The 12,472-nt window shown below is 31.8% G+C and overlaps 1 protein-coding gene across 1 annotated transcript; it reads left to right on the top strand.

Moving 5' to 3' along the window:
• Window positions 1-5,853: 5,853 nt before the first annotated feature.
• Window positions 5,854-10,396, top strand: LOC104812169 (auxin efflux carrier component 1). The gene is made up of 6 exons (XM_010539197.2): window positions 5,854-7,206; window positions 7,574-7,841; window positions 8,276-8,361; window positions 9,230-9,387; window positions 9,813-9,889; window positions 10,028-10,396. Exons 1-6 carry the CDS (start codon window positions 5,967-5,969, stop codon window positions 10,092-10,094), a joined length of 1,896 nt encoding a protein of 631 aa, XP_010537499.1. The 5' UTR covers window positions 5,854-5,966; the 3' UTR covers window positions 10,095-10,396.
• Window positions 10,397-12,472: the final 2,076 nt, after the last annotated feature.

The raw sequence follows: 12,472 nt of genomic DNA, 5'->3' as shown, positions 1-12,472 counted from the left end.
TGCCCTAAAGGACAACTGTTGGCAGAAACAAGCATATGGCCTATGTAGGCTTTAAGCCACTTGAAGCTTAAACCTACAAACTTTACACCTTGAAGGCCCATAGAACGTTTAAGACCTAAATTTATATAATATCTCCATTACCTATTGATTTATATATAGTCTTCAGTCAGATTATATAGTAAAAAGAATAATGATGGTATGTTTGTTTATTTATATTTATATATATTCATTTTCTATTTCTAGAATTTGAGAAATATAAGACGGATATCGATGTTCTTAATCCGAGTTTATCATGTCCTGACTCTGGATTAATTAATAAACAAATCCGTAATTAGATTTTTTTAATGGGTAAGATAAAAATGATTTTCAAGAGAAACGTGAAGCTGACACGCCTCTCCTTTTTTTGTCCCGTTTCTCATCATTATTCGGTTCAACGCATGCTCTCTCTCTCTCTTTTCCTTTACTATCTTTCTTTTTTTATATTTAAAATCGAAATCATTTTCCTTTTTTTTTATATTTACTTATTTATTAATGCAATATATCGAAAATCAACAAAATCCAATTTTAATAATACGAAATTAATTAGTCTCCTCTAATCCTTCAAGTGTTCATTGTGCACGGCTCTCCTCCTTGAGCACGTATATATGCCCAAAACCATTCAAATAATCTTGATAAAAATAAAACCGTTATTTTATATTTATATAAATTTTAAAAAATATTAATGATTAATTTCTATAGTACTTTATCTTGTATTAAATTTATATATTTTATTTTTATAAATTAATTACAAAATATGTGATATATCTAGACTAATCCAATCATTAATAAAGATCATAACAATTGTCTTTCATTAATTTTATGCTCAGATATTTAGATTACTCATGTTTCATATTTATATCCATTTACATATATTAAAATCGTAATATTTGATATTTATGTTTTTTTTTGTCATTTTTTACGTTTTAATCAAATTTTGTATGAAAAATCTTTGAACCTCAAAGCCAATCATTCTTTGGTCATGCGAAGATACAGACAAAATTAAACGTTAAAACACGATACTGCTTTTTTGTCCTTTACTGCTCAATATCCAATATCTATTATTATTTATTATTAACTAATTAAAAAAACTTTTTATTTTTTTTCTTCTCGTTTTTACCTCATCAAATTAAATGATTTAAAGAATTATTTGATTTCTTGGACCGTTCATAGCGTGAATTATCCGGACTAAGCATGGACTATACACGGCCATGAAAATTATGTTTATGCATACACTAAGAGAGTAAATTTATGAACTTCCTTTATTTGTTTTCATATTATTCAAAAATTAAAATATATTATTGGACGAGAGATTTTGATATACAACTGTTTTTAGATTCAGAATTTTATTTCCAATTTTGTTTTAGCTGGATATCGAAATGGAAATCCATTGGTTTTAAAAAAACATTTCTGATAGCTTTTTAACTTGAAATTCATATTTTATGATCTTTTAGATAAAAATAATTATATACTATTTTATTTTTACGATTCGGTTCGGTTTTATAAATCTAAATCGAAATATATATAAACCCCGTATATACGATGATAACAAAGAGATAGTGTGATTCTTTGGTCTTATTGCGGTTTTTAAAGGCTTTGATTACAATTACAATGCCTATAATTTAATCATTACCAAAAAGGAAGAAGGCACAAACGCATGGACTTATACCACAAAAAAAAAATTAAAAAAAAAAAGGTGGTGAAGATCTCAAACTGATCGATAATGATGCTTGTATATATATATATACACGTTTTTAAAATACCCAATATCCATTTTCAGTAAACATGAATATACGTACATTCCTTGCACAATGATGGTTTCACTAAATAATTAACATTTTATACCCTTTTTTAAAAACAATTAAATAACATATATTGTGGCAATTCATCAGCAACTTTTCAAATACAACGTTTTTCCCCACCCGTTTAATTATTTTTCTAAAATTTAAATTAATTTGTAATATGTTAATAATCTGTTTTATTTGGTGTCCATTGTCCAAAAGTAGGGGTGTCAAACGAGTCAGTTCGAATCATTTTGGGTTTGGCTCATTTGGCTCGGAACGTTTTGGGCTCAGTTCGTTAGGCTCGTTTTCTAACGAGCCAGAAAAACATCGGTTCAGATCGCTCGCCAGTTTTCCGATCTGAACGAGTCGGCTCGTTGAGCCAAAGATATATAATATTTTTTATTTATATTTATTTTAAATATAATTATAAATTTAAATAAATACATAAAAATTTAATAAAACACCAATACCATTTAATATTTTTAATTATCACCATCATAATAATTAATAATTAGTATATTTATAATATCATATAAACAATATGAAAAAAAATTAATATAAAATTATATTAGAGTTTTTTATATAAATTTAATTTATTTTTAAAAAAATACCAACTCGTTGAGCAGCTTGCTAACTCGCCGAACTAGTCTCATTGAACACGTGTTCAATGAGCTCTGGTTTGTTAGGCTCGTTTTTTAACGAGCTGAAAAAATTAGGCTCAGATCGCTCGTTTTATGGCGAACCACGAGCCAGCTCGCGAGCCGGGCTCGTTTTGACACCCCTATCCAAAAGTGATGTCCAAAGGCAGCGATTTCCGCGGCTCCTCTAATTTTAATATTTTATACCCTTGTTTTTTTTTAACAACATATTGTATTTAAGTACTTACATTTCATAGACGCTCTTAATACAAGGCAAATATTTTGATAATTACCAATTTAGCCCATGATAACCAGATGAAAGCTTCATATATCACACGTATACACATGCATATGCACGTATATATATATATATATATATTATCTTATATTTACTCTACGGCCCCTTTGTTTTCGAACCCAATTATCTTTTCTAGTATGCTTTCTCTTTACCATTTTTCCCGTTTCAAGTGCTTTTAAAAGCCACATTATAAACCATATGTTATAAAAAAAATACATAACTTTCCTGCAAAAGATTGATATAACCTTTACTATAAAGGTCGAATAATTTGGGTCATATATATATATACATCCTTTATAGCATATATATAAAATAATGATTTTCGCATGAGAACCCACAATTGCCTATAACTGAATTCGGGATCAATTGATATGCTTTTGAAAGTGTAGTTTGGACCGATACTAGAGAAAAATAGTGAAATGTTTGGAATGATGGAATGTTAAACGTGAGTTAGTTGAAATATTTGTAATATTTTTGGTATATAATAGAAAAGATGGACCGAAAATTAAGATTAAAAATGATTTATATATATATATATATATACCGAGGAGCAAAAGATGATAAGAGAAAAAAATATAAGAAGGGGAGACTGGCGAAGGAATATAATGTTTCCTCAAATATGAGCAGTCATCATGTCAACCATTGTTTTTGTACGGACACGAGTTATTTTTTATCATGAAAAAAAAAACCCAAGACAGAATCTCATCAGAGTGATCTCTGCCCAAAACAACCTATTTTCAGCTTTTAATATTTTTTTTTAAAAAAAAAGAAAAATTAGTATTTTTTTAGTTGTGTAGATATTGTTTGTGTAAAAAATATAGCAAAATTTTACCCAAAAAAATATATATAGCAAATTAGCAATACTGTTGTTTTTATATAAAAACATGTATTTATGGATACAAAACTTGTATAAACCCTTACACAAAAATTATGACATACCATATATAAGAATATATTATTCTTAGAATATTATTATTAATATTGTTATGATTTACCCTAAATATTATTACGAAGATGATGATACCATATATAATGTTCATCCAATATATATATATATATATATGCACACATTATATATATTCTGCCCGAGAATTGCAATAGACATTGTCTAGGCAATTAATGTTCACATTTTGTCTTATATACTATTTTTTTTATAAAAAAAAACTATACCATAACTACGTAAAAAAATTAAACAAAAAAACCAAATAAAACCCTTCATTACGAAACAAAGATAAATCAACCGAACGGAAAACTAACCGGACAGGATAAACACAACTAATACCATATAATCAATTAATGATCATATTTTTTCTACAAGAAATATGTGAGTAAATTAGCTATAACCAACAATTGCAACTCTTATTTTTCCTCCTTAATAGATAGTTCAAGGACCTATTATTATTATTATTATTATTATTTGTTGTTGTTGTTTGTAATAATATTTTTTTAACTACCACAGTAGATATATTTTTTACCCCATTGCCGTAAATAATAAATGTCCTCTGAGGTTCCTTCTCAGCGTAGAGAACATTGACGAGGATTAAATGGCTTGGAAACTTGGACAAGCCAAAAACCATATATTTTTATTTTGTGTTCTCTATTTATTAATTTCTATGTTACATATTTTATTCTATCATAACATTATTCTGCTTCCTTAACCAATGTTGAACCCTAAATTGCATTCTGTTGATACTTTTTAAAATTTCCATTTAAAATATTTTATTATTATGTCTCGAAGATATTGAGCGAATGGAAATTGTTATACCTATCCATAGTTAAAATGAGAATTGAACAAATATAAAATTTGGTAAATAAATATGCAAGTTATTTAAAAGCTTATCATTCAATGAATTTTGATGTTTTTAGAAAAAAAAAGTTTTTGTTTTGAATAAAGAAAATTCTAACAAAACTCCATCTTATGATCTATCCTAATAAATCCTCATATGTAAGAAAACATTAAAAAAACGTTTAATTTTAAACTCTATCCATTTTCAAATAACAAATCCAAATTTAACATAGAAAACTATTTTACAAAACTACAATGTTTTTATCAAAATTATTAGATTATACATATATCACATTATATACAGATAACAAAGTATAAAATCATATATGCTTATATGTATATATAGTCGAGATTTTAAATGATCAATTAATAATTTTATACCTGAGATTTATATTGTATTAGTTATCAAATATACTAGTACTATAATTATCCATACAAAATTCAACTAACTACAAATCCAAATATCTAAAGTTTATTTATAGAAAATTGTAATGTTAGATAGATATTTTTTTTAAAATCTTTTTTTTTTCGTGTTTTCCTTTTCCATTTTTACTATAAAATGAAAATTTCTTTTATGCTATGATGTCTTAAAATATGGTTTTTTACCTAATATTTTTCGTGAGAGCTGTCAAACAAAAAAAATCCTTCTCAAACGTAAACACCTTTACAATCGGATTACTTGCAATAAAAAATTATAAATTTATTTCACAATCTAAATCCCATTTGTAACCCTAAAACTCCATATTATTTCAATTCCCCAATAAAATAACTCCACCTTGTAGCGATAAACAGAAATGCATAAAATAAATTGAAATTATTTTATTTTCTTATCACTCAAACCATAATATATATATAAAAAAAAAAAAGCAAAATCCAATAGCCTTGGGTTCTGCAAAACGCACAAAGTTGCCTCTCTCACTGCCCCAAAGTTCCATAACCCTCCACAAGTAACCCAATATCCAACATATTATTTCTTTATTCATTTATCATTAATAAAATGAACTGTTGATTTCCACATTATCACATCAACCCATATCAGAATTTAATAATCTCATAACTAAAAAAAAAGTATTCAGCTTTTAATTCATTTTCTAATTGAATTGGAAAAAAAAAAGACATTTTCACCCCTCAATGTACATGGAAATCTCAGGATAGATAGAAACCATAAAGATAGCAAATAAAAACAACCAAATATTTTATCAAAACTAAAAAAAAATAATAAAATTGAAACATTACATAGGAAAAGTCCAAATTAAAAAAGAAAGATAAATCTACTCATTTTTTTTTCCTCTTTATACCCTCACCCTCTTCCCTCCACCTCCACTGCTCCCAAAGTACACTCTTCACTTCCCCGAAAAAAAAACTTTTTTTTTCTCCTCTCTCTCTCCCAGAAAAGCTCCGACGGATAAACATCGCCGGAGAAGATGATAACGGGGACGGACTTTTACCATGTGATGACGGCGATGGTCCCTCTGTACGTGGCCATGATCCTCGCTTACGGATCAGTGAAGTGGTGGAAGATCTTCACTCCCGACCAATGCTCCGGCATCAACCGCTTCGTCGCTCTCTTCGCCGTCCCTCTTCTCTCCTTTCACTTCATCGCCGCTAACAACCCTTACGCCATGTCCCTCCGCTTCCTCGCCGCCGACACCCTCCAGAAGATCATCGTACTCTGTCTCCTCTTCCTCTGGTCCAAGCTCAGCCGCCGCCATGGCTCCCTCGACTGGACTATCACCCTCTTCTCTCTCTCCACTCTCCCCAACACCCTCGTCATGGGCATCCCCCTTCTTAAGGGCATGTATGGCGATTTCTCGGGATCTCTCATGGTTCAGATCGTCGTTCTTCAGTGCATCATCTGGTACACTCTGATGCTCTTCTTGTTCGAGTTCCGCGGAGCGAGGCTTTTGATCTCCGAGCAGTTCCCCGACACTGCGGGTTCCATTGTCTCTATCCATGTCGACTCGGACATCATGTCCCTCGACGGTCGGCAACCCCTCGAAACTGAGGCTGAGATCAAAGAAGACGGGAAGCTTCACGTCACGGTGCGCCGCTCGAACGCGTCCAGATCGGATATTTTTTCCCGGCGGTCTCAGGGACTATCCTCGGCGACTCCTCGGCCATCGAATCTCACCAACGCCGAGATTTACTCTCTCCAGAGCTCTCGGAACCCGACGCCTCGTGGGTCGAGCTTTAACCACACGGATTTCTACTCCATGATGGGAGCCGCCGGTGGCCGGAGCTCCAACTTTGGCCCCGGAGATGCCGTGTTCGGTTCTCGCGGACCCACCCCTCGACCATCGAACTTCGAGGACGATGGGGCAAAAGGCGCCGGTGCGACGGCGGGCGGTGGCGGAGGAGGAGGAGGAGGAGCCGGGAGGTTCCATTACCAGGCCGGCGGCGGCGGAGGAGGAGCTCATTATCCGGCACCGAATCCGGGGATGTTTTCGCCGCAGACCCTCGCCGGAGCTGCGGCGAAGGGGAATGCTCCGGTGGCCGGAGGAAAGAGGCAGGACGCGAACGGGAGGGATCTTCACATGTTCGTGTGGAGCTCGAGCGCTTCGCCGGTGTCCGACGTATTCGGCGGCGGCGGCGGCGGCAACCATGTGGACTTCCACCACAACCACAAGGACGTGAAGATCGCTGTCCCTCAGGGGAACCACACTGGTATTGTCTCTCTTAACTGCCATGTTTTTGTTTTCTTGCGACATTTTCATTTTCTTACAAAAATAAGATAAATTTGTTTCATCCAATAGATTCTTAGATCAGTAACCCATCTTGAAATAACTGAAATAAAATGTAATCTTTGTATGCGTCTATTGACATTTATTCCATCCCATTCTTTAAGACATTATCTTTTAAGTCGTTTCTTCAAAATACAAAAAAACCCGTTTTGATTCAATCATAACCCACGTTAGTTAATGAATCTAGTTTTCGATTGAAGTCATAAAGGCCGAATCTTTGGTGTATGGGATTGATTGAAATCTGAAAAAAAAAAAACATGTGAAATGGTGCGGGGTGTGGTGTATAACAGATGACAATCACCAGCAGTACATGGAGAGGGAAGAGTTCAGTTTCGGAAACAGAGGAGGAGACAGCAACACAAACGATGACAGCAAAGTTCTGGCTGCTGATGGGAACAACATCAGCAGCAAAACACAACAGCTGCAGCCACCTAAGGCGATGCCCCCGACAAGTGTGATGACCAGACTCATTCTCATTATGGTTTGGAGAAAACTCATCAGAAACCCCAACACTTACTCCAGCTTGTTCGGCATCACCTGGTCCCTCGTCTCCTTCAAGTAAAAATGCCCCACTATCTCTCTTCTTCCACATTTCATAAAACTTGAAACTTGAAGACTTTTAGGGGAAATCCGACAAAGGGTATCTGAAAACTCTCTTGTTTTTGAAATTTTTGGAGATGGGTTCAAGCAGTTCATCGATTAGGGCAAGTTAGCATTTTAATTAACAAGGGCAAGAAACCTTAATCGAATCTGACTGTCCGGTAATGAAGTTTAAGGATTCTTCAGGGAAATCCGGTAAAAGGGTACTCGAAAAATGTAAACTTTTGAATGTTACACGTCAAAGTTTTGGTCTTTCAAGGCTGGGCGATGCAGTGAAAGCATTCATAGTTGTGTTTGGGTGTAGTAGTACACCCCTTCATTTATTGGAGTGGGAAACTAAATTCGGGGTTAATTCATTTATTAAATAAATTAATTAATAAACATATGTGCAGGTGGGACGTCCAAATGCCAGCGATAATCGCCAAGTCCATTTCCATACTCTCAGATGCAGGTCTAGGCATGGCTATGTTCAGTCTTGGTCAGTTTCTCTCTACTTCCAATTTTCCTTTTTTTCTTTTTTCTTTTTTCATCTTTTAACAAAATCTGAATGCGAATGGCATTTAAATGTTTTTAATATATTGTTTTATAAAGAACCCAAAGTGCAACTCTTAGGTGGTGAAGTGGAAAATTTGGAGGGCTATTAAATTATTCTTTTTTTTTATTAAACTTATTTCTCTTTAATTATTTTATTTTTTTTTTAAAAAAAGAACATGTCTGTGGCAAAAGAGCAAAGGAAACTGGCTGTGAGCAGAAAGCATGCTCCACAGTGCTGTGCTCATCATAACATGTCTGCCTGTTGGGGAGGAGAAAAATATTTCTTTAAAATCTATTATATATTTTGTTTTAAACCCATAAATTATTTTTTTCATGTTTTTTTTATTAATGAGTGGCATTTATGTAGGCTATCCATCAATAACATTAATATCAAATCTAACTTGTAGTTTATAATCAAATGTTAATTTCATCTGGACAACATTAAAAAAAGCAACTTACAAACTTTGCGATAATCACGTTTTATGAAATAGAAAAATATCGAAACTACCCAATATTAATAATATTTTTATCGAACTGATGTGATGGTGGATGTAATGATGCGCTTGTATAGATTTTTTTTTTAAAAAAAAATGAAGAATGTATATGTTATTGTTTTGTTACTCTTTTTCATTCACCTCCCCTTTTTTTTATACTAAAATATCTTTCCAGCTAGACAGAGGAAAAAAGTGTAATTAATTGATTTATATATATTAAAGAGACGGATTAAAATATTTTAAATAAAAATGGTAGGTGTAAATATTTTTTTTATCTAGTTTATGCTTTTATTTAATACATAGTTTTTTTAAAATTAGGACTGTTCATGGCGTTGCAACCAAGAATAATAGCGTGTGGGAACACAAGAGCGGCCTTTGCGGCGGCGATGAGATTCTTGGCCGGACCGGCGATCATGGCCGCCGCTTCCTTCGCCGTCGGCCTCCACGGCGTCCTCCTCCGTGTCGCCATCGTCCAGGTATACTCACACCTCTGCATACGTCCTTCCTTATACTTGTGTACAGATATGTATGCATACGTATAATCTCTACACAGTCTGTATCAACTGTGTATGCATATAACAACATATATGTGTATATATGTGTGTATATATATGTGGCTTTTTGTCAGATCAATGTATGAGAAGCCACATTATTTTGTCGTTTTGGTGGGTTTGGTCTGCGTGTTTGGTTTATCATTCTTTTCAAGAGAGATTCTCCTGAACTAATATAATAAAAGAATAATTAAATATTATGCATACGCGACATGGAATGTAATTTTGCATCATGGACTGTTCGATTTTGTGTGGAAGACATATATATATATATGTATATATGGATAATGATGTATGTGCATGTGTATTTTTGAAGCTAATAAATGTTTATTTAAATGGTGGGAAATCAGGCAGCTCTCCCCCAAGGGATTGTACCGTTTGTCTTCGCCAAGGAGTACAATGTGCATCCTGACATTCTTAGCACTGCGTAAGTTGTTCTATCTATCTATATATATATATATATATGTATAATAGTTTCTGTTTTATTATGGCGATTCATTACATTTTAACATATTATATTTTGAGATTTGGTAAATACTTGAATTTTTTTTTAAATATGTTACAGAGTGATATTCGGGATGTTAATCGCGTTGCCGATAACGCTGGTCTACTACATCCTCTTGGGGATATGAGGTTAGGAGAGAGTGGAGGAGGATTTGGGATCTTTTGGCAATATACTCTTTTTTGGAAAATGCAGCAATTGGAATCTTTCTTGAGAGGAGGAGGGTGTTGGAAATTAGTGACATGTCCTTTTTTTTTTTTTTTTGGTTTCATCTTACAATTTTAATTGAAGATTTGGGTATTTTTTATATTAGAAGTAGGAATCTGTAAAATGTTGGCCCTCTTTTTTTTTTTTTAAAAAAAAAAAACTAATTTTCATGGCTGCCTACAAGAGAAAAGAAAAAAAGATGGACCCATCCTGAGTTTCATTCAATTTCTTGTATATTATTCCTCATCTTTGAAGGTGGATTTCTCTCAAGTGGAAACATACCTGCCTCCTTTCTTTCTTTTTTTTTTTATAAAAAAAAAATAGAGATCAAGAATTACACGAAATTGATATAAATCCCAGAGGGTCTTGCAGTGTTGTCCATGAAATTGAAGTGGTAATGGCTCTTGTCGGACTTTTGTTTTGTAGTAGATTCAATCAACTTCAACAATTTTATCATAGATATAACCAAATTTGAATAGTTTAACCGGTGAAATGACACACAAAACGTTTCAAATGAAACCATATAAATACTCTCAAATGAATTTTTAAAAAAAAATAAAAAATAGTAAGAAATATATGTATTTTTTAAAACTTCCATATAAATACTCTCAAATGAAACCAAAATCTATTAATGACGTTTAATTTATAAGGAAATCTATAAAAAAATTGATGATTTAAGATCTGAACACATTAAACGCTGTTAGCGTATATTGTTTTATTTGGAAAATTTTCAAAAATTTGGATAATTTTATGAAAGTTTTAAAAAGTTCATGTATTTACGTAAAAGTTTTATAGTTTAGATATTATATGAAAATTTTATACAAATTCTGATATTTATACGTGCGATTTTTTTTTAAAATAAAATAGAAGTAAAATAAAAAAAGTAAATGATTCTTTACTGCTTAGGAAAAAAGAAAGAGTCATGCATGGTAATTGTCGGGGGGAAAAGGACTTCTCCCAAGAGATGGGGTTTCGAATCTTGACGTTGACGTAATTCGAAATTTTTGAATAACCCAAACATTTCTTTAATTTGTGATTTATTTTCATCTTTGCTCCCTTTTTTCTTTGGAGAAGTAACAAATTCACAAGAGATATTATTCACATACAGTAGATTTTTTTTTTTAATAAGATGTAGTGGAGGTTGACGAAGACGAAACAAAAGTTTGAACGTTGTTTAAGAAATAAGAAACAAGAAAAAAAATATAATTTCCAGGCGTAATAATTAGAAGAGAAGAAAAATAGTAAGAAATTGATCATATATATATATATATATATATATATATATTATACCTCTTTTTTCTTCTCCGTGATGAGTATGAGAGCTGCATGAGATATCATCCGCCGCCGGACTATTTCTACTTATTTTCAGTGCTATTATTTATTACAAAACCCTATTACATGTAAAAAAAAAGTGGTTTAATCTATTAATAAAAAGTAAGGATATAAAAAATATTTTTTTGTGATACAAACTCCGTATGCATATATTTTATCATCAAAAATAGGAAAACAAAGAAATAGAGAACACATTTTAGCCGTATTTTTGGATGATATATAATGAATTTATTCATCTTTCGAATTTATAAATAATCTAACTACTATTGGCGTTATCGTATTTAATTGATAAATTAAACCATGTCTCATATATCGTTAATCATCAAATAAATATTTCTCTTTTCATAAAACTGTTAACTAGTTCAAAATATAATTTAAATAGAAAAAATATCAATATCTAGACCATAATTACATATATATATATATATGTATATATTCTATGATATTATTGAATATGAATGTTTCCACTAGGGTTTGTCTATATATTCTCGTTAGTAGGTGCCGTGGTTTTGCTGGTGAAGAAATGATACGCAATGAGTCATTTCAACGAATATCGTGGAACGAACTCAAACAAAATGCTTTCACTAATCACGATGATATTAGAATAATAAAATTAAAAATCATAATTAATTTATTTTCCATATGAATTTTTTTTAATTGAATGTGTGCATGATTCACCCAAACAGCATAACAAAAAAGATAAAATTTAAAATATATTCTTTAATATATATATATATATATATATATATATATATATATATATATATATGATTTTTGTAATTTTCATGAGATTACGTATGCATCGAAGGGTTTCATAAGGTTGTAATAGAGGACAATTTCCTTAGTGGATAAGATTAGAAATATATTGTAGTTATGGTCAAACCTAATAATTAAAATTATATCAACTTGATCTTACACAAGTCCGAAAACTACAAGTACATATTGAAATCCTAAAAAAAAACTCAATTT

The sequence above is a fragment of the Tarenaya hassleriana genome, unplaced genomic scaffold (genome assembly GCF_000463585.1).
Source record: "Tarenaya hassleriana unplaced genomic scaffold, ASM46358v1 Cleome2, whole genome shotgun sequence".
Lineage (NCBI taxonomy): Eukaryota > Viridiplantae > Streptophyta > Magnoliopsida > Brassicales > Cleomaceae > Tarenaya > Tarenaya hassleriana.
Note: the sequence above shows the minus strand (reverse complement) of the source record. Positions and strands in the feature narration are given on the sequence as shown.

What these genes read in the sequence shown, in the direction of transcription:
- LOC104812169 (XM_010539197.2), top strand. Translation starts at nt 5,967, where the DNA reads ATGATAACGGGGACGGACTTTTACCATGTGATGACGGCGATGGTCCCT. An exon ending in TGGTCCCTCGTCTCCTTCAA is followed by an intron (nt 7,842 to 8,275) that starts GTAAAAATGCCC and finishes ACATATGTGCAG; the next exon opens with GTGGGACGTCCAAATGCCAG. An exon ending in CATGGCTATGTTCAGTCTTG is followed by an intron (nt 8,362 to 9,229) that starts GTCAGTTTCTCT and finishes TTTTAAAATTAG; the next exon opens with GACTGTTCATGGCGTTGCAA.